This window comes from Anabrus simplex, chromosome 3 (genome assembly GCF_040414725.1).
Source record: "Anabrus simplex isolate iqAnaSimp1 chromosome 3, ASM4041472v1, whole genome shotgun sequence".
Lineage (NCBI taxonomy): Eukaryota > Metazoa > Arthropoda > Insecta > Orthoptera > Tettigoniidae > Anabrus > Anabrus simplex.
In genome coordinates this window covers 213,233,799-213,257,985 of record NC_090267.1, presented here as the reverse complement: position 1 = coordinate 213,257,985, position 24,187 = coordinate 213,233,799, and the positions used below count along the sequence as shown (strand labels likewise).

The 24,187-nt window shown below is 38.5% G+C and overlaps 1 protein-coding gene across 1 annotated transcript in view; it reads left to right on the top strand.

Moving 5' to 3' along the window:
• The window catches only part of hec (hector), a 272,234-nt gene extending 248,691 nt beyond the window's left edge, over positions 1-23,543 (top strand). Inside the window, exons 8-9 of the mRNA XM_067142876.2 lie at positions 2,958-3,246; positions 22,331-23,543. Of these exons, the coding sequence (XP_066998977.1) occupies positions 2,958-3,246; positions 22,331-22,501 (460 nt within the window). The 3' untranslated portion in view covers positions 22,502-23,543. The remainder of the gene's footprint in view (positions 1-2,957; positions 3,247-22,330) is intronic.
• Positions 23,544-24,187: the final 644 nt, after the last annotated feature.

Below are 24,187 nucleotides of genomic sequence, written 5' to 3'. Positions count from 1 at the left end.
TGAGGTCGTTTTACATTTATTTCTCCTGCCACAATGAACTCGGGACAGTTGAAACACTTCTCGAAGACATCCACTCAAACAAACTAATAGGTTCAAATACTCACACATCCTCAATCTACCATCACCAAGAAAGAAGAGATGGAAAAATTCTAACTAATAGAAAGTTTCTAAACAAATAAGTAGAGGCTATGTCATTACAATTACATTACAAAAGGAAAGAAAGAATACCAAAGTTTAAATATTACTTGGTGGTGACTGTCGGTTGTAGAACTCGGGCTGATGACCTAGTGCATTATCACATTACGAACCATCGATCCTGGTCACGCCCGCCTGGACTGCCTCACATTTTACTCGTGCATTGGAGACATGCTGGCGCGCTGGAAATCACACCATTCACCAAGAAAGAAGACTGGCATCCTGACTTGAACTCGAACCGGTGATCTCTTCTGTGGAATTTCTTGTGAAGCTGAAACTGAAAATCACGTCTGAGACAAGGTCCAAAACTCACACCGATGTTTGATAAGATGGGAAAGAAACTTAACTTTTAAAATCTGTTGAATTATAGGTGGAATCCGTAAATATCTGAACTGCAGTTGCAACAAGTTGTAGTCTCTGAATGACGAAGTTCCCTCAGCAAGCGAAGTGCGTCTTCTTCCGTCCGTAGTTGAAGCTAGAGTAATTCTCCACACGACGTGTTCAGAGGTAGAAATTTCTGAGTAAATTTTCCTTAGGAAAATCCATTATTCACTGTCTTAAGACAGGGGTACGTCTTTTCCTCATAAGCGATTGGTTAATTTATTAACTTCGCACCAAATTAATCGCTTGATTGGCTGCCATAGTCAGACGTCATGCACCTTCACTATTATCGATCGAGCACTTGACACACATTCTGCCTGGTCACGTGGCATTCACGGCTGATTTGAAGGTTATTTGGCTAGCTGTATCTGCGCTCTCCCCTCGTTTGCCCTTGAGTGGAATTCCCTGACACCTGGCGTATCTCGCTCAGCCGACTCGATGTGATAAAACTCCCTTCCTGGTTCACGAAATAATATTTCAACACACAGTAGAAATAAAATATTTTCCAATAAATGATTTTTACCAATTTTGAAGGGGACAATATATGACTCCCACTAGCATCCTTTGGGGGGGAGGGGGTGAGGAGGAGCTGACATTAAAAATAATCGAAAACGACCAATATTAGTTTCGAATCCGTAGTATTCTGGGTTACTGAGGTGAACTGTGGCACTCTGAATGCCGTTTAAACCCGTTTAAACCCAATGGCGATTGAGAAGAGTTGAAAAATCATGCCCAAAATGGCCGATATTATGGATGTATGTGTATATGTTCCAGCATAGCTCTCAACTAAACTTGGTACACTAATTACTTACTGAATGGAAGAAAATACTGTGGGAGTAAGGCACCACTAACAGGCATAGGGGCGTGGGGTGGAAACGGGGTGAAATATAAAAATAGTAGGATACGATGCACATTATTGTAGAATCCATAATGTTTGGGGTCGCTGAGATGAATAGTGACATTTCGGATGCCATTTAAATCCAATTTCAAACACCGTAGGCATGGGGGGGATGGGTTGGGTAGGGTTGAAAAAATGTCCAAAATCACTGATATTATGCATGGATGTATGTACGTTCTACCATAGCTCTAAAGCAAACGTGGTACACATATGACTCACTCCTGGAAAAAAATTGAGTGATAAGACATCCTTAGCAACCCCAGGGGCGGGGATGGCATGTAAAAATAATCGCAAATGATCGATATTAGTGCTGAATCCATAGTTTTTGGGTTCGCTGAGATGCATTGCAATACTCTGGATGCCGTGTAAGTCCAAGTTTAGCTTCCATAGGCATGGGAGTTCAGAAGGGATGAAAAACGAAATGTGAAAATTGACCGAGAGGGGTGTTTATTCCATAGTTTTCTGGGTCCGTAGGCTGATTGCTGACAGTCCCAGTGACAGTTGGAATCGTGTGCTTTATATCTACAGCACGACGCGTAAACACATATACAGTAGGTACAGTTGTAACTTACTTTTATCATTCTTTTTGAAAGGGTCAGCCACTTCCCAGACAGTCTGGGGTGCGACAAGGAAATATTTTAGCGTGAAACTAAATAATCTCAAATTATAACTTTAAATTGTACACATAATAATATTTCTAAATCTAAAAAAGAGTTCGCAAAATATTAATCGAAGTAACGTTACAGAAATCTACAAAACTTCACTTCTAACAGGCAATACAAATCCTAAATGGTAGCATTCAAAAAAGTACCCGAGCAATTCCGGGCACTACAACTAGTAGAATATATCATACAAATGCAGAATGACAGAAAATATCTAAACTACGTTGTCAAAAAATTATTTTGAAATGAAAGTGCACATTTTCATACAAAGAGATTCCTGACAGTATAAAACTATCATCTTGATCACTATTTTCTGTGCGCTTTAGATATGGCTAAACATTTAGGCAAAGATTGTTCCTAGTGTCAGAGGCATTTTGAGTCGCCTTTCAGAGTAGTTCACTCATCTTGGACAAGCTCAAAGTCAAATTAGTTGTATTGACAACTGTTAAGTATAATACCAATATAAATGCCCCGTTATTGGACATTATACATTTTTCGGCTAAATCATGCCTGGTTGCCATTTACTCATTCGGGACAAATATTTCAGGTTCCCTATGGGAATCAACATCTATATCAACAGTTAAGTGCCCGAAGTATTAGAATTGTAGCATGAATTCCAGAAAGTTGAAATTTAGTTTATTTATTTATTTATTTATTTATTTATTTATTTATTTATTTATTTATTTATTTATTTATTTATTTATTTATTTATTTATTTATTTATTTATTTATTTTATTTATTTATTTATGTCAGTGATGTCTAAATGCATAGTATAACTGTCACTGAGTATCAAAAGAATACTTTCTGTTATTTCGTGCAGGTGCTGGATGAATGAAAGCGTGACCCAGTGGATCCTAATTGCCCCAGTTCTTCTCTCCCTGGTTGCCAGTCTGGTGTTCCTAGTGAACGTTGTTCGAGTTTTATTGACCAAACTCCACAGCAACTCAGCGAATCCTGCACCAGTGGGCATGCGCAAAGCTGTTCGTGCTACCTTGATTCTGGTACCCCTCTTCGGACTGCAACATATACTACTACCCTTCAGACCTGAGCCCAATCAGCCCGGAGAACGCTTCTACCAGCTTTTCTCTGCTGTCGTCATCTCACTCCAGGTACAGTACATGGGACTAGAACAACACAAGAATCTGTAATAGGGTTGTAAGATCCTAAGGACATGAAAAGCAAATGATCAGATTTTCAGCAGAGGGAAAATAAGATCATGTTAGATAAAATTAAAATGACGATTTTTAATTTTTTAGACATGACAGCGTTTTATATTATGTTGTATTAAACAAAATAAAATATCTAAATTCTTGACATTCACAGAAATGCAAGCAAATTTTTGGAAATATTTTAACCATTTTAAGGAAGATATTAAGGTTGCAAAGCTTAAAACTCATTAAATAAACGAGTACATGGGAATAACGTTTATTGATTAAGCTGAAATATTTCCCAGAAATGTGCATAGTGGATCAAACTAAACGTACGCAAATTTAGTAATAAGTAGACCACTACACATGGTCTACGCCTTATAACATATAAGTTAAGCAAAAATACTGTTTCTTCTTTCAAATTTCTTTGACGCAAAAGTTTCTTCAAATTCTTCCGTTTATCTTCCAGTTCCACAACTGAAATTGATTTTTAGATCACATCACAACTTGTGCCACACTCATACATGCAATAAAATACAATGCTACTACAATAATCTAATGAAATACTGCATGACTAATGCTGGTCGTTTTCTTTTCTGTATAATAGATAGCACATTACTAGACGTAGCTGTACTTGTAGATCGTATCATTACAGATATTAAATAACATACTTTTCCTTTGCCAAAGGAGATAGGATATATTTTTCTCTATTATTCATTACCGTTTGCAAAATAAGCACAAAACCTAGGCCAATTTTAAACTAGCCACAGCTGTCCACTAAATACATGAGAAATATAGTAAGGACTATAGAGGAAGTTTAAGTCGATTTTATCATATGAATTATTAAGAAATAATATTGTTTATAAGTAGCCCCCGTGGCTCAGACGGCAGCACGTCGGCCTCTCACCGCTGGATACCGTGGTTCAAATCCAATGTGAGATTTGTGCTGGACAAAGCGGAGGCGGGACAGGTTTTTCTCCGGGTACTCCGGTTTCCCTGTCATCTTTCATTCCAGCAAAACTCTCCATTATCATTTCATAGCATTCATCACTCATTAATAAATCACCTTGGGAGTGGCGACCCCACTGTAATAACAGCCTATATATGTTTCATTCATTACATCCCTGACCCGGTCAATGACTGGAAAACAGATTGTAGGTTTTTTCATTGTTTATTAGCCATAATTTTCAGTATTGGCCAATTAAAGTTAAACATAATAACTTGAACGTTGAAGTTGGCCAAGGCGAGATGTAGTTTCAAAGCAATTTTATCACATGTTGTATTTACACAAAAATAATCTGAGCAGACCAATTTTCTCTATGCATTTTTTCCCCCGAATGACTTGGTTTCGTTTTATTTTAAAGTTAAAAACTTCATTATTGTTCCGTATTGAATAGAGAAATAAGATGTACAATATTATAGGTTAGGATCCACCTTTCAATACTCCGTAATAAGATGGTAAAAAGTAGTTACAACCTGTTTAATGGGACCGGTTTCAACACATTTTAAGTGTCATCATCAGCCAATTTGCGAAGATCTTAAAACAACTAGCACATTGAATACAGGCAAAAAATTAACATTGTATCATAACGTAGCAATTCAGTAAATGTTCAAAACACAATAATCACAGTCAAGAGAGTAAACAGAACATCACTATCTTGCGCCGAAAACAAATATAGCTGAAGTTCATAAGCAGGTCAAATATTCGCTTATGTAAAGTCGTTGCTAGGCAGGTCTTGTAGGCATTTGTTTCTCCGGCCGAAGAGCAAAAGGTGACGTGAATGAAGTCCTAGGAAAACAGTGTAGGATTTAATTTCGTCAAATATCAAAGTGGATATATAGGTTTTATAAAATAATTTAAAACGTTAAAAAAGAATAAAGCCAAATAAAAAATATATTTAAAAAATAGGAAGAAATAATGAAAGAAATACGAGGTTCAACTCGAAACAACTTGCCGTAGTAATTGATAAAGAAATGATAAATAGAGAAAGGGGGGGCGTTAATTAGAGGGTGGTGATGGTGGTGGTGGTGGTGGTGGTGGTTATTGTTATTAGAGGAAATACAATTGGGCAACAATCCTTAATATAATACTAATTCGAAGAAAAAAAAAGAAAAAGAACCGACACTTCGAAAAATGAAGATATCGGTTAAAGGAAGACAAGGGCCACGAAGGGCGTGAAAATGAAAGACTCCCTAGCCCTCGCAAACCTAATAGCATCGGGGTCGGAAAAGAACAAGAATTGACCAAGGGAGGTCGGACAGGATAGATGAAAGTGAGGAGCCTGGCACAAGTAAGTGGAAGCAATGCCAGGACTCAGCTAAGGGCCCCGTGGTCGCCAACCCACGCTCTGAAGTTCAGAGCCCCTGGGGGATGGAGGATGGGAAGGAAAGAAAAAATGGAAGGGATCCGATACTTCGAAAAATGAAGATATCAGCCAAAGGAAGACAAGGGCCACGAAGGGCGTGAAAATGAAAGACTCCCTAGCCCTCGGAAAACTAATAGCGTCGGGGTCGGAAAGGAACAAGAGTTGACCAAGGGAGGTCGGACAGGATAGATGAAAGTGAGGAGCCTGGCACAAGTAAGTGGAAGCAATGCCAGGACTCAGCTAAGGACCCCCGTGGTCGCCAACCCACGTTCCGAAGTTCAGAACCTCTGGGGGATGGAGGGTGGGAAGGAAAGAAAAATGGAAGGGATCCGATACTTCGAAAAAATGAAGATATCAGCCAAAAGAAGACAAGGGCCACGAAGGGCGTGAAAATGAAAAACTCCCTAGCCCTCGGAAACCTAAAAGCATCGGGGTCGGAAAGGAACAAGAGTTGACCAAGGGAGGTCGGACAGGATAGATGAAAGTGAGGAGCCTGGCATAAGTAAGTGGAAGCAATGCCAGGACTCGGCTAAGGGCCCCGTGGTCGCCAACCCACGCTCCGAAGTTCAGAGCCCCTTGGGTGAGAAGGGGGAGAACTGAGGAGGATCAAGGGGGGTGTTGCGGAAGGGGGAAGTGGCATGAGAGGGTATTGTGTAAATTGTGAAAGATTGATTCCTTATTTGTTGACTTCAGGTTATTTAAAAAGGAGATGAGAAAATCGAAAAGGGGATTGGGTTTCTCAGAAATATCATTCAGATTAAGATTTGGATTGAAAAACTGGTCAAGGTGTATAAAACAGTTTTCGGTGATGTCTAGGAGAGGGCCTTTATTTAGAGTGCTGAGAATTTCAATATCCTGGTTTATTGTAGTGAAAGCATGTTTTGTGTCATGTATGTGTTGTCCCACTGCCGAAAATCTGTTGTGCTTTATTGCATTAACGTGTTCAAAGTACCTAATTTTGAAGTTGCGACCAGTTTGACCTATGTAAGAAGAATTACAGTTGTGGCACTTAAAACGGTATACGCCTGATTTAGAAAAGACACTTGTTCTATTTAAGGAGTGGGAATTATGTAATAACTAGCGAATGTACCCGTGCTTCGCTACGGTATTCTACATTGTATTCGAATATCGAAGTAAATAGTGTACATGCAGTAAATAAGATAGTTTTAAAATTGCATGTCTCTTAGCGTTATCCGAGAAAGAGCATGGGGAGGTCCCCGTACGTTTCCAATGTAAAGTGTTTGTTACGGATTTGTGATATAACGGCAGGCTCACTTGCCTACTGGCATTCACAATCAGGTTGGGAAGTTTACATTATAATTGCAGGCCCCATTGCCTACTATGCGGACAGAATCGATTTGGGGAGTTTTCGTTAAAATGGCAGCCCCCCTTTCCTACCTCCAGACAGATTACAGTTTTTATTATAATGGCAGGCAATTACCCTACTATCACTCGAAATTGAGTTGTGCAGTTATCATTATAATGACAGGCCCCTTTTCCTACTGCCAGCCAGCGTACTGCCAGTCACACCAAGTTGGTGAGTTTCCATCAAAATAGCAGGCCACTATGCCTAATGCCAGTCACATTTTAGATGAGTACATTTCTTTATAATGGCGGGCACCCTTGCCTACTGCCAAACACAATCGGGTAGGGGAGTTTTAAACAAAACTGCATGCTCACTTACCTTCTGCAAGTCAAATCGAGAAGGGAACTATTCATTACAATTGTAGGCCTTCCTTACTAATGACAGTTACACAGGAGTTGGAGAAGGAACCCTTTCCTACTGCCAGTCAAAGTCGGTGTGGGGAGTACTGATTACAATAGCAGACCGACCCTTTCTCGATCGCTAAATCGACATCAGTGAATATATATAGATCGACATACGAAAGTATATGCGTGTTTACAATATTGAAGACCTTCATTTACAGATTAACTGCTACTAAACGTACGTCATATCGACAAAGGATTATACCATAAGACACGCCGGATTTAGTGGCCTAAATGGCTGGTCCAATGATATGTCATCTATTCTTGGGTCAGATTTAGAAACGTGGAACAGGGTAAAGGTTTTGTAAGATCATCTCACATTACATTACTTTTCGGATAATAATGTGACAGCTACATACGTAGCATTTGGCTCACATATGGCTACTGAGTGGGCCAATTTTCGTGAAGAGTTTGATGATTCTGTATTTCATATAAGTAATTGAAAGTATGAATAATGCATGTGAAAATTCCAAATTGACTTAACATCGATTAATAGAGAAAAATCAAACGTAAAAGGAATACAGATACGGCATAAAGTCATAAGACCAAGGTTGTAGATCATTCCAAATTGAACGGAGATTGTGCAATCCGTTACGTGATAGGAATTTCCGAAGGTCTGCACCATCATTAAAATTGCCTGCATATTTCGATATTCTTCGGGGATAAAAAATGAAAAATTTAATGATATAGGATTTTTCATTCGTTACAGGCTAAAACGTATAATTTTGTCAAATTTCAATTATCTTCTTATTCTTCTGGCAGATTATGCCACAATGTGGATTTTGGGCGAGGCGGGTAAAAATTAGGACTTTCAGGAAATCAAAAATTATGGAGATTGTTATTATTACCCCTTAAACGGAAAGCTGTACGAAAATTTCGCCAAAATAGTCAGTGTAGAGGTACACAGTCGTTACGATTTGATTTATATAGATAAGGAATCTGCTCCATGTAAAACACCTTTTGGGCTATGTCCGCTGGACTTAACCTGCAAAAGTGACCATTCATGATATCTCCCTTATTAATCCTCCTGACGAAAAAATGCACATGAAAAAAAAAGGTTTAGAGGTGGAATTCCATCAGGTTTGGTCGATTTCCAGTCAGGTTGGTCTTGTTCTGTATATATTGTGGAAGAGTAAAATCACCATTTCGGTTCCTTATAAACCGCCAGTCCATTCCGGAACATGAAATGTTATTTACGTTTAAAACCTACCTTTGGACAGGTGGATGCTAAATATAAATTTTGTTTCGAATGTCTTCAGTAGTTTTCAAGTTGTAAGGAATACGCTTTACACGCACCCGCTCGTGAGTTAAGTCCGATGGGACTTGTACAGAAAAACGGTCCTTTAATGATATCTCCCTTATTGATCCTCGTATCGAAATGATGCACATGAGAAAAAAAGGTTTAGACATTAATTTCTACCAAGGTAGGTAGACTTCCATAAACTTTTGTTGTGTATATTTTTTGGAAGTGCAAAATCACTGTTTCGGTTTCGTATAAACCCCCAGTTAGTTCAGGGATTTAGAAACAATATTTGCCCTGCAACCTATCAAGGACAGGTGTATTCTAAATACGAATCTTGGTGGAAATGCATCCAGTAGTTTCTAGCATTCACGTACATACGGCGTAATTAAGGAAGAAAATAATACAGTTAAGAATGTTGAAACTAATAGAAAATGGATTATAACTGAGGACAGCCGGATAACGACAAATAAATAAATGCCGTGAGTTATGGATATAATAAAGCGCTAACAGAGGAGAAATTTAGGTTCAGTGATTCTTAGGTAAACAAATATGAAGATGACTAATGGTGTTATTACTTAATCTATTCGAGGGCGGTTATAACCTCCAACGATATTCCGCCAATATCCCGCAGATGAGCCGATTGATGCCTCTCTTGCCATCTACCCAAGGAACAACCACGAATTTAAAAGCATGATGAGGAAAATGGCAATACGTTACTTCCCTACTGGCATGCAGTCAGAGACGTTTCCATGGTAACCTGTAGGTTCGTTGTCGGTCTGTCGGTCACTAAATGCAGAGCATGATACCAGCAGAAAATTGTAAATTTCTCCGTCATGTGAAGAGTAAGGTAAATTATGAACATAACGAAAGTTGTTTATAATGAAGAGACGTTTCACGTACGGTAAACGAAGTTTACAGAAAATCAATAGTATAAGAGAAAATAGAGGAAAACCACTGTGGTTTTCCTATAAACACCCCGTATATTCAAAGATTTTAAAACTATATGCATATCTGAACCTTTCCTGGGATGAGTATACTCTAAATATGAAGTTTGGCTGAGATCTATCCAGCCGTTTCGACGTGATGGTGGGAAAACCACTCTGGTTTTCCTATAAACCCCCCGTCTATTCAAGGATTTTAAAATGATATGCATATCTAAACCTTCCCCGGGATTAGTATACTCTAAATACAATGTTTGGTTGAGATCCATCCAGCCGTTTCGACGTGATGGTGGAAAAACCATTCTGATTTTCCTATAAACCCCCCATATATTCAAATATTTTAAAATGATATGCATATGGAAAACTTCCCCGCGATGAGTATCCTCTAAATATGAAGTTTGGTTGAGATCTATCCAGCCGTTTCGACGTGATGGTGGGAAAACCACTCTGGTTTTCCTATAAACCCCCCGTCTATTCAAGGATCTTAAAATGATATGCATATCTAAACCTTCCCCGGGATTAGTATACTCTAAATACAATGTTTGGTTGAGATCCATCCAGCCGTTTCGACGTGATGGTGGAAAAACCATTCTGATTTTCCTATAAACCCCCCATATATTCAAATATTTTAAAATGATATGCATATGGAAAACTTCCCCGCGATGAGTATCCTCTAAATATGAAGTTTGGTTGAGATCTATCCAGCCGTTTCGACGTGATGGTGGAAAAACCATTCTGGTTTTCCTATAAACCCCCTGTCTATTCAAGGATTTTAAAATGATATGCATATCAAAACCTTCTCCGGGATGAGTATACCCTAAATATGAAGTTTGGTTGAGATCTATCCAGCCGTTTCGACGTGATGGTGGAACAGACAAACAGACAGACAAACAGAAACAATTTTATTTATATAGATTTCTACACTCGTTCTTCACCCCCTTTCCATCCCCGCCCAAAGGAGTCCTATGAGTGCCTTACACAACAGTATATTTTTTTCCCAGATATTAAGTCTTATTTGTACCTATTTTGGTTGACAGCTATGCCCAAACGTACATGCATAATCTCACTGCTCTAGAATCCTGGAGCTGACGTTGCCATGGTTACGGCAGTTCATTTCTTTATCCGATTCCTAGAGCAGGGGTAGTGTGGTGCCAATATCTCCGTAACGGTTGGTTGTAGGGCCTTAAAACATGGTTTTCGGGCCCGTAGGGCTTACCGAGTTTTGTTCTTTGCGTCAAGAGGATTAAATTGAGCTTTGTCTCGTCCTTATACGACAAATTCGATATTTTGCCTATAATAGTATAAGAGAAAATGGAGGAAAACCGTTTTTCCTATAAAATCCCCGTCTTTTCAAAGATTTTAAAATGATATGCATATCGAAACCTTCCCCGGGGTCAGTATACTCTAAATATGAAGTTTGGTTGAGATCTATCCAGCCGTTTCGACGTGATGGTGGAACAGACAAACAGACAGACAAACAGACAAACAGAAACAATTTTATATATATAGACTAGCGAATGTACCCGTGCTTCGCTACGGTATTCTACATTGTATTCGAATATCGAAGTAAATAGTGTACATGCAGTAAATAAGATAGTTTTAAAATTGCATGTCTCTTAGCGTTATCCGAGAAAGAGCATGGGGAGGTCCCCGTACGTTGTTTCCAATGTAAAGTGTTTGTTACCGATTTGTGATATAACGGCAGGCTCACTTGCCTACTGGCATTCACAATCAGGTTGGGAAGTTTACATTATAATTGCAGGCCCCATTGCCTACTATGCGGACAGAATCGATTTGGGGAGTTTTCGTTAAAATGGCAGCCCCCCTTTCCTACCTCCAGACAGATTACAGTTTTTATTATAATGGCAGGCAATTACCCTACTATCACTCGAAATTGAGTTGTGCAGTTATCATTATAATGACAGGCCCCTTTTCCTACTGCCAGCCAGCGTACTGCCAGTCACACCAAGTTGGTGAGTTTCCATCAAAATAGCAGGCCACTATGCCTAATGCCAGTCACATTTTAGATGAGTACATTTCTTTATAATGGCGGGCACCCTTGCCTACTGCCAAACACAATCGGGTAGGGGAGTTTTAAACAAAACTGCATGCTCACTTACCTTCTGCAAGTCAAATCGAGAAGGGAACTATTCATTACAATTGTAGGCCTTCCTTACTAATGACAGTTACACAGGAGTTGGAGAAGGAACCCTTTCCTACTGCCAGTCAAAGTCGGTGTGGGGAGTACTGATTACAATAGCAGACCGACCCTTTCTCGATCGCTAAATCGACATCAGTGAATATATATAGATCGACATACGAAAGTATATGCGTGTTTACAATATTGAAGACCTTCATTTACAGATTAACTGCTACTAAACGTACGTCATATCGACAAAGGATTATACCATAAGACACGCCGGATTTAGTGGCCTAAATGGCTGGTCCAATGATATGTCATCTATTCTTGGGTCAGATTTAGAAACGTGGAACAGGGTAAAGGTTTTGTAAGATCATCTCACATTACATTACTTTTCGGATAATAATGTGACAGCTACATACGTAGCATTTGGCTCACATATGGCTACTGAGTGGGCCAATTTTCGTGAAGAGTTTGATGATTCTGTATTTCATATAAGTAATTGAAAGTATGAATAATGCATGTGAAAATTCCAAATTGACTTAACATCGATTAATAGAGAAAAATCAAACGTAAAAGGGATACAGATACGGCATAAAGTCATAAGACCAAGGTTGTAGATCATTCCAAATTGAACGGAGATTGTGCAATCCGTTACGTGATAGGAATTTCCGAAGGTCTGCACCATCATTAAAATTGCCTGCATATTTCGATATTCTTCGGGGATAAAAAATGAAAAATTTAATGATATAGGATTTTTCATTCGTTACAGGCTAAAACGTATAATTTTGTCAAATTTCAATTATCTTCTTATTCTTCTGGCAGATTATGCCACAATGTGGATTTTGGGCGAGGCGGGTAAAAATTAGGACTTTCAGGAAATCAAAAATTATGGAGAATGTTATTATTACCCCTTAAACGGAAAGCTGTACGAAAATTTCGCCAAAATAGTCAGTGTAGAGGTACACAGTCGTTACGATTTGATTTATATAGATAAGGAATCTGCTACATGTAAAACACCTTTTGGGCTATGTCCGCTGGACTTAACCTGCAAAAGTGACCATTCATGATATCTCCCTTATTAATCCTCCTGACGAAAAAATGCACATGAAAAAAAAGGTTTAGAGGTGGAATTCCATCAGGTTTGGTCGATTTCCAGTCAGGTTGGTCTTGTTCTGTATATATTGTGGAAGAGTAAAATCACCATTTCGGTTCCTTATAAACCGCCAGTCCATTCCGGAACATGAAATGTTATTTACGTTTAAAACCTACCTTTGGACAGGTGGATGCTAAATATAAATTTTGTTTCGAATGTCTTCAGTAGTTTTCAAGTTGTAAGGAATACGCTTTACACGCACCCGCTCGTGAGTTAAGTCCGATGGGACTTGTACAGAAAAACGGTCCTTTAATGATATCTCCCTTATTGATCCTCGTATCGAAATGATGCACATGAGAAAAAAAGGTTTAGACATTAATTTCTACCAAGGTAGGTAGACTTCCATAAACTTTTGTTGTGTATATTTTTTGGAAGTGCAAAATCACTGTTTCGGTTTCGTATAAACCCCCAGTTAGTTCAGGGATTTAGAAACAATATTTGCCCTGAAACCTATCAAGGACAGGTGTATTCTAAATACGAATCTTGGTGGAAATGCATCCAGTAGTTTCTAGCATTCACGTACATACGGCGTAATTAAGGAAGAAAATAATACAGTTAAGATTGTTGAAACTAATAGAAAATGGATTATAACTGAGGACAGCCGGATAACGACAAATAAATAAATGCCGTGAGTTATGGATATAATAAAGCGCTAACAGAGGAGAAATTTAGGTTCAGTGATTCTTAGGTAAACAAATATGAAGATGACTAATGGTGTTATTACTTAATCTATTCGAGGGCGGTTATAACCTCCAACGATATTCCGCCAATATCCCGCAGATGAGCCGATTGATGCCTCTCTTGCCATCTACCCAAGGAACAACCACGAATTTAAAAGCATGATGAGGAAAATGGCAATACGTTACTTCCCTACTGGCATGCAGTCAGAGACGTTGCCATGGTAACCTGTAGGTTCGTTGTCGGTCTGTCGGTCACTAAATGCAGAGCATGATACCAGCAGAAAATTGTAAATTTCTCCGTCATGTGAAGAGTAAGGTAAATTATGAACATAACGAAAGTTGTTTATAATGAAGAGACGTTTCACGTACGGTAAACGAAGTTTACAGAAAATCAATAGTATAAGAGAAAATAGAGGAAAACCACTGTGGTTTTCCTATAAACACCCCGTCTATTCAAAGATTTTAAAATTATATGCATATCGGAACCTTTCCTGGGATGAGTATACTCTAAATATGAAGTTTGGCTGAGATCTATCCAGCCGTTTCGACGTGATGGTGGGAAAACCACTCTGGTTTTCCTATAAACCCCCCGTCTATTCAAGGATTTTAAAATGATATGCATATCTAAACCTTCCCCGGGATTAGTATACTCTAAATACAATGTTTGGTTGAGATCCATCCAGCCGTTTCGACGTGATGGTGGAAAAACCATTCTGATTTTCCTATAAACCCCCCATATATTCAAATATTTTAAAATGATATGCATATGGAAAACTTCCCCGCGATGAGTATCCTCTAAATATGAAGTTTGGTTGAGATCTATCCAGCCGTTTCGACGTGATGGTGGAAAAACCATTCTGGTTTTCCTATAAACCCCCTGTCTATTCAAGGATTTTAAAATGATATGCATATCAAAACCTTCTCCGGGATGAGTATACCCTAAATATGAAGTTTGGTTGAGATCTATCCAGCCGTTTCGACGTGATGGTGGAACAGACAAACAGACAGACAAACAGAAACAATTTTATTTATATAGATTTTTACACTCGTTCTTCACCCCCTTTCCATCCCCGCCCAAAGGAGTCCTATGAGTGCCTTACACAACAGTATATTTTTTTCCCAGATATTAAGTCTTATTTGTACCTATTTTGGTTGACAGCTATGCCCAAACGTACATGCATAATCTCACTGCTCTAGAATCCTGGAGCTGACGTTGCCATGGTTACGGCAGTTCATTTCTTTATCCGATTCCTAGAGCAGGGGTAGTGTGGTGCCAATATCTCCGTAACGGTTGGTTTTAGGGCCTTAAAACATGGTTTTCGGGCCCGTAGGGCTTACCGAGTTTTGTTCTTTGCGTCAAGAGGATTAAATTGAGCTTTGTCTCGTCCTTATACGACAAATTCGATATTTTGCCTATAATAGTATAAGAGAAAATGGAGGAAAACCGTTTTTCCTATAAAACCCCCGTCTTTTCAAAGATTTTAAAATGATATGCATATCGAAACCTTCCCCGGGGTCAGTATACTCTAAATATGAAGTTTGGTTGAGATCTATCCAGCCGTTTCGACGTGATGGTGGAACAGACAAACAGACAGACAAACAGACAAACAGAAACAATTTTATTTATATAGATGACGGATAAGCATGAGCACGTTGAAAAGTGCAGACTTCCACTTCGAGATTCATATCTCCTAAACGGTTCATGATATTAAGAAACGGTTTGCGCCATCAGACGCCTCATTTATTGCTCTACATGTTTGTTTCTAAACCATATCCTCGTAACTCCCATATTAAGGGGGTAAATTGAGTTCAAATTTTGAATAGGGTGAAATTAGGGTGCATTTTTAACATTTTACATTACTTTTTCTCTACTTATGTATAAGCTAGAATCATGCAATTTGATACACGTATGTCCCCTAATCGTGCCAATGTGCGCACCCAACGTGATGATCCTATCATTCTTATAAGTGTGTCAAACAATGAAATATACGTGTAAAAATCACCAAATTTACGAACAATCCAGAAATACGGCCAAATTTAACGTATAAGGGAGAGAGATACGACAAAATGTCACAGGACCAAAGTTGTAGATCACTCCGAATTGAAGGGACGTTGTGCCATCCTTTTTGTGATACGACTTACCGTTTAGCCACAAAATAGCTCAAAAGGAATGTCTGCACAGTCACTAAAATTTCCCCCATATTTCGATATCTTTGGGGTAAAAAGTGAAAAATTTGAACATCTTGGAATTTTCCCATCGGTTAGGGACCAAAAGCTATAATTTCACCAAATTTCAATTGTCTACCTCGTCTGGCAGGTTGTGCCGCCATCTTGATTTGGGGGGATGGGGGATAAAAATGAGGAAATTCCCGAAAATTTTTAAGACCACGAAACCTATAGGTTATCGTTTAAGATATACTATACGACTGTGTTCTTATGCTGAGCCCAAAATTTGAGCCCCCCTGGCGTGCCCCCTTCAGGGAATTTTGAGAATTTCCGACTTTTCTAGGGATCAGTTTCTCCCGTACCAAGTTTCAAATTTCTGAGATTTCTGGAAGTGCCTCATTAATTCACGTCTTTTTTCATTTTTAAATATTTATATATACATCGCTCTAGCCCGACTTGCTTTTGAGAGAGAGATACGACAAAATGTCACAGGACCAAAGTTGTAGATCACTCCGAATTGAAGGGACGTTGTGCCAACCGTTTTGTGATACGACTTACCGTTTAGCCACAAAATAGCTCAAAAGGAATGTCTGCACAGTCATTAAAATTTCCCCCATATTTCGATATCTTTGGGGTAAAAAGTGAAAAATTTGAACATCCTGGAATTTTCCCATCGGTTAGGGACCAAAAGCTATAATTTCACCAAATTTCAATTGTCTACCTCGTCTGGCAGGTTGTGCCGCCATCTTGATTTGGGGGATGGGGGATAAAAATGAGGAAATTCCCGAAAATTTTTAAGACCACGAAACCTATAGGTTATCGTTTAAGATATACTATACGACTGTGTTCTTATGCTGAGCCCAAAATTTGAGCCCCCCTGGCGTGCCCCCTTCAGGGAATTTTGAGAATTTCCGATTTTTCTAGGGATCCTGGGGTCATCAGTTTCTCCCGTACCAAGTTTCAAATTTCTGAGATTTCTGGAAGTGCCTCATTAATTCACGTCTTTTTTCATTTTTAAATATTTATATATACGTCGCTCTAGCCCGACTTGCTTTTATATATATAGATGACGGATAAGCATGAGCACCTTGAAAAGTGCAGACTTCCACTTCGAGATTCATATCTCCTAAATGGTTTATGATATTAAGAAACGGTTTGCGCCATCAGACGCCTCATGTTTTGCTCTACATATTTGTTTCTAAACCATATCCTCGTATCTCCCATATTAAGGTGGTAAATTGAGTTCAAATTTTGAAAAGGGTGAAATTTGGGTGCATTTTTAACATTTTACATTACTTTTTCCCTACTTATGTATAAGCTAGAATCATGAAATTTGCTACACATATGTCCCTTAATAGTGCCAATGTGCGCACCCAACGTGATGATCCTATCATTCTTATAAGTGTGTCAAACAATGAAATATACGTGTAAAAATCACCAAATTTACGAACAATCCAGAAATACGGCCAGATTTAACGTATAAGGGAGAGAGATTCGACAAAATGACACAGGACCAAAGTTGTAGATCACTCCGAATTGAAGGGACGTTGTGCCATCCGTTTTGTGATACGACTTACCGTTTAGCCACAAAATAGCTCAAAAGGAATGTCTGCACAGTCATTAAAATTTCCCCCATATTTCGATATCTTTGGGGTAAAAAGTGAAAAATTTGAACATCTTGGAATTTTCCCATCGGTTAGGGACCAAAAGCTATAATTTCACCAAATTTCAATTGTCTACCTCGTCTGGCAGGTTGTGCCGCCATCTTGATTTGGGGGGATGGGGGATAAAAATGAGGAAATTCCCGAAAATTTTTAAGACCACGAAACCTATAGGTTATCGTTTAAGATATACTATACGACTGTGTTCTTATGCTGAGCCCAAAATTTGAGCCCCCCTGGCGTGCCCCCTTCAGGGAATTTTGAGAATTTCCGATTTTTCTAGGGATCCTGGGGTCATCAGTTTCTCCCGTACCAAGTTTCAAATTTCTGAGATTTCTGGAAGTGCCTCATTAATTCACGTCTTTTTTCATTTTTAAATATTTATATATACGTCGCTCTAGCCCGACTTGCTTTTATATATATAGATGACGGATAAGCATGAGCACGTTGAAAAGTGCAGACTTCCACTTCGAGATTCATATCTCCTAAATGGTTTATGATATTAAGAAACGGTTTGCGCCATCAGACGCCTCATTTTTTGCTCTACATATTTGTTTCTAAACCATATCCTCGTATCTCCCATATTAAGGTGGTAAATTGAGTTCAAATTTTGAAAAGGGTGAAATTTGGGTGCATTTTTAACATTTTACATTACTTTTTCCCTACTTATGTATAAGCTAGAATCATGAAATTTGCTACACATATGTCCCTTAATAGTGCCAATGTGCGCACCCAACGTGATGATCCTATCATTCTTATAAGTGTGTCAAACAATGAAATATACGTGTAAAAATCACCAAATTTACGAACAATCCAGAAATACGGCCAGATTTAACGTATAAGGGAGAGAGATTCGACAAAATGACACAGGACCAAAGTTGTAGATCACTCCGAATTGAAGCGACGTTGTGCCATCCGTTTTGTGATACGACTTACCGTTTAGCCACAAAATAGCTCAAAAGGAATGTCTGCACAGTCATTAAAATTTCCCCCATATTTCGATATCTTTGGGGTAAAAAGTGAAAAATTTGAACATCTTGGAATTTTCCCATCGGTTAGGGACCAAAAGCTATAATTTCACCAAATTTCAATTGTCTACCTCGTCTGGCAGGTTGTGCCGCCATCTTGATTTGGGGGGATGGGGGATAAAAATGAGGAAATTCCCGAAAATTTTTAAGACCACGAAACCTATAGGTTATCGTTTAAGATATACTATACGACTGTGTTCTTATGCTGAGCCCAAAATTTGAGCCCCCCTGGCGTGCCCCCTTCAGGGAATTTTGAGAATTTCCGATTTTTCTAGGGATCCTGGGGTCATCAGTTTCTCCCGTACCAAGTTTCAAATTTCTGAGATTTCTGGAAGTGCCTCATTAATTCACGCCTTTTTTCATTTTTAAATATTTATATATACATCGCTCTAGCCCGACTTGCTTTTATATATATAGATGACGGATAAGCATGAGCACGTTGAAAAGTGCAGACTTCCACTTCGAGATTCATATCTCCTAAATGGTTTCTGATATTAAGAAACGGTTTGCGCCATCAGACGCCTCATTTTTTGCTCTACATGTTTGTTTCTAAACCATATCCTCGTATCTCCCATATTAAGGTGGTAAATTGAGTTCAAATTTTGAAAAGGGTGAAATTTGGGTGCATTTTTAACATTTTACATTACATTTTCCCTACTTATGTATAAGCTAGAATCATGAAATTTGCTACACATATGTCCCTTAATCGTGCCAATGTGCGCACCCAACGTGATGATCCTATCATTCTTATAAGTGTGTCAAACAATGAAATATACGTGTAAAAATCACCAAATTTACGAACAATCCAGAAATACGGCCAGATTTAACGTATAAGGGAGAGAGATTCCACAAAATGACACAGGACCAAAGTTGTAGATCACTCCGAATTGAAGGGACGTTGTGCCATCCGTTTTGTGATACGACTTACCGTTTAGCCACAAAATAGCTCAAAAGGAATGTCTGCACAGTCATTAAAATTTCCCCCATAGTTCGATATCTTTGGGGTAAAAAGTGAAAAATTTGAAATTCTTGGAATTTTCCCATCGGTTAGGGACCAAAAGCTATAATTTCACCAAATTTCAATTGTCTACCTCGTCTGGCAGGTTGTGCCGCCATCTTGATTTGGGGGGATGGGGGATAAAAATGAGGAAATTCCCGAAAATTTTTAAGACCACGAAACCTATAGGTTATCGTTTAAGATATACTATACGACTGTGTTCTTATGCTGAGCCCAAAATTTGAGCCCCCCTGGCGTGCCCCCTTCAGGGAATTTTGAGAATTTCCGATTTTTCAAGGGATCCTAGGTTCATCAGTTTCTCCCGTACCAAGTTTCAAATTTCTGAGATTTCTGGAAGTGCCTCATTAATTCACGTCTTTTTTCATTTTTAAATATTTATATATACATCGCTCTAGCCCGACTTGCTTTTTGGGAGAGAGATACGACAAAATGTCACAGGACCAAAGTTGTAGATCACTCCGAATTGAAGGGACGTTGTGCCATCCGTTTTGTGATACGACTTACCGTTTAGCCACAAAATAGCTCAAAAGGAATGTCTGCACAGTCATTAAAATTTCCCCCATATTTCGATATCTTTGGGGTAAAAAGTGAAAAATTTGAACATCCTGGAATTTTCCCATCGGTTAGGGACCAAAAGCTATAATTTCACCAAATTTCAATTGTCTACCTCGTCTGGCAGGTTGTGCCGCCATCTTGATTTGGGGGATGGGGGATAAAAATGAGGAAATTCCCGAAAGTTTTTAAGACCACGAAACCTATAGGTTATCGTTTAAGATATACTATACGACTGTGTTCTTATGCTGAGCCCAAAATCTGAGCCCCCCTGGCGTGCCCCCTTCAGGGAATTTTGAGAATTTCCGATTTTTCTAGGGATCCTGGGGTCATCAGTTTCTCCCGTACCAAGTTTCAAATTTCTGAGATTTCTGGAAGTGCCTCATTAATTCACGTCTTTTTTCATTTTTAAATATTTATATATACATCGCTCTAGCCCGACTTGCTTTTATATATATAGATGACGGATAAGCATGAGCACGTTGAAAAGTGCAGACTTCCACTTCGAGATTCATATCTCCTAAATGGTTTATGATATTAAGAAACGGTTTGCGCCATCAGACGCCTCATTTTTTGCTCTACATGTTTGTTTCTAAACCATATCCTCGTATCTCCCATATTAAGGTGGTAAATTGAGTTCAAATTTTGAAAAGGGTGAAATTGGGTGCATTTTTAACATTTTACATTACTTTTTCCCTACTTATGTATAAGCTAGAATCATGAAATTTGCTACACATATGTCACTTAATCGTGCCAATGTGCGCACCCAACGTGATGATCCTATCATTCTTATAAGTGTGTCAAACAATGAAAGATACGTGTAAAAATCACCAAATTTACGAACAATCCAGAAATACGGCCAGATTTAACGTATAAGGGAGAGAGATTCGACAAAATGACACAGGACCAAAGTTGTAGATCACTCCGAATTGAAGGGACGTTGTGCCATCCGTTTTGTGATACGACTTACCGTTTAGCCACAAAATAGCTCAAAAGGAATGTCTGCACAGTCATTAAAATTTCCCCCCATATTTCGATATCTTTGGGGTAAAAAGTGAAAAATTTGAACATCTTGGAATTTTCCCATCGGTTAGGGACCGAAAGCTATAATTTCACCAAATTTCAATTGTCTACCTCGTCTGGCAGGTTGTGCCGCCATCTTGATTTGGGGGGATGGGGGATAAAAATGAGGAAATTCCCGAAAATTTTTAAGACAACGAAACCTATAGGTTATTGTTTAAGATATACTATACGACTGTGTTCTTATGCTGAGCCCAAAATTTGAGCCCCCCTGGCGTGCCCCCTTCAGGGAATTTTGAGAATTTCCGATTTTTCTAGGGATCCTGGGGTCATCAGTTTCTCCCGTACCAAGTTTCAAATTTCTGAGATTTCTGGAAGTGCCTCATTAATTCACGTCTTTTTTCATTTTTAAATATTTATATATACATCGCTCTAGCCCGACTTGCTTTTATATATATAGATTCAAGGTTTCTATTATTAGTTCGAAAAGAAATCATAGTATTATGTTTTTTGAAGACATTAGCTATACTATAGGTATTTGCATTGAATGTGAATGTGGTGTAAGCAGCTGGTTTGGGAATATCTTTTAAGAGTGTTGTGTTAGGGCGGTGTCTAAATTTGTTAATGATTTGTTCAATAAAATAAGAATTATAACCGTTAAATTTGGCAATAGAGCGGATGATGTTTAGTTCTTTATTTAAGTTATCCTTTGATAGCGGAATTTTGAAGGCGCGGTTAACCATACTGTTGTATGAAGCACGTTTATGTGACTGTGGGTGAAAAGAGTCTTGTTTTATGGTATTAGCTGTATGTGTGGGTTTTCTGTAAATCATATATGATAATGAGGAAGGTAATCTGTTTATTGTTATGTCTAGAAAATTAATAGATCTGTTTGATTCTGTTTCAAGAGTGAATTTAATATGTGGATCAATTTTATTGAGGCTATTAAGAGTAGAAGCTGCATTGAAAACTCTATCATCCAGTATAACAAATGTGTCATCCACATATCTAGCCCAAAATAATACATGTTTAAAGTCGCCATTGTTATCAATGAAATTGTGTTCTAAAAAGTCTAGGTATATTTCTGCAAGGATCCCCGAGGCTGGAGAGCCCATAGTTAAACCATCTTGTTGATAAATTGTATTGTCGAAGATGAAGAAGTTGTTAGTAACTACTAATTTTAAGAGGGTCATAAAATCATTAATTTCAAGTTTGCTTAAGCAACTATATGTATTTAAGTTATTTTCAATAATAGGAAATAATTTTCTGAGCAAGTAGACTCCTTTCAATGTTCTCCATGTTCACAGGGTTTCTGTGTGTCGTGCTTGTTCTGCTTCGCTAACGTGGACGTACACTGCGCTATCCGGCCTCTCATACGACGGATCTTCCCCTGGGTAGGACGCCCAGCCTGCGGTGAGAGTGGTAACCTCTGCAATGCTGTAAACACCCACACACAGAGCCGGGACGTGTGCGTCTGACACTGCCTACTTCTCCTGCCGATCCCTCCCTCAAAGAAGAATCGTGCCACCCCCTCGACGCCTCACATACAAGACGTCCACGTCTGATCGCCTGTCGACCGTCCACCAAGAAACCGAATTTTAAAACCTTCGTTTACGTAACTTGAAGACAACCTGAACTATGAGTTCTTCACGGACGTCAATTTCTGTCTTTTCTGCATCATATAGCCCTTTATACTGAAATTTTAAATAATATCTAGTCTACGTGTAAAATGGAAGTTGATACAGAGGTACAGCCGTGATTAAAAGAATCAACTGAAATAATTTTCCATATAGTGGTTGTATTTCTTGACATAATTCAGACTTGAATGACTGAACAAGAATTTAAAATGAAGGTTTTCCCATGTTACTCTCTTGCAGAACTTTTGATGTGTGGTGTTCTATTTGATAGGCCGTCTATAGCACAGGGATGTAAATAAGAAAGGGACATGACGTTGACAACATAAATGTTGCTTTCCTACAGACAAGACAAACACACATCACAATGTATCATTCCACGATTGGAAGGTAAAGAATTTATACTGGAACAGTTGCCTAAAATAATTTAAAGTTGAGTTGATGACCAAGTTTATGATCATTCCACGTTAATTTATTTTTACAGGTCTTATCTGCAGTGAAGTGGCCTATCACTTTCCCATTGAATGCTATCTAAACAAGGGAGATAAAAAATTAAAACACAAAGACTATTGAAACTTTAAACTGTATTTTATCTGTGTCATACGACAGAGTTTGAAACTTCATAACAGACAAATGACAGTATTTCAAATCGGTGAAGTACAAAACTGAACGAGAATAATAAAGCCTACATTATTCACCTTGTTTGGTTTACGAGCCGTAACATTTGAGTGTTGTCTGTTTAAGGTTTATTTGGTAAATCAGGCACTTCACTCTGTTAACACGCGAACAATATTCAAATTAATAGGATGAATAATTATTATAAAAATGTGGAAACGTTCGTTGGGTGGAAGTAAAATTAATTGTCACAAAATCTACCAAACACTAATCCCACCCCTAAACATACCATACATACCTGTAAAAGAAATAAACTGATAAGTTATTTCATAAATAATGTTATCCTTAATTTCCCATGATCCAAAAATGGTTCATTCAAAACCGAAATATGTAATCCCATTTTTATTCTCCTTAACACGATTATTACCGTGACGACACATGTTTGTCATTCGTCGCGCCCTTTTTTGAATGTTAGTAAATTAGTACTCCTTCCCGTATCTTAGTCGCAGGTCTATGTATAGTGGGTGCATATGTAAATGTAGCGAATTATTCTCAGTGGTCAAGGTTTGTGGATATAGCTTAATCCTAACCAAGACAATCCTGAATTAACATTTACACTAAAATGTAATGTTCGAATTTGTCAAGCAGTAGCCGCGGCAGACTAATGACTGTTACATTGTTTTAAACAGACTTTTGACGTAGAGTAACTATAGTTTCGAAGCCGCATTTGGATTCATAATTTTTACAGAACATTTGAGTATTGAAACCGAAATCATTTCCGGGCAAAACGTCCGATGACAATGTTCAATACTACATTGTAAAGAGGTGGGATCATTATACCTATAGCTCATTCCACATTAAGAAAATAGTATTGCTCTTTTGGACTTACAAGGAGTGAACACACACCCTCTGAGA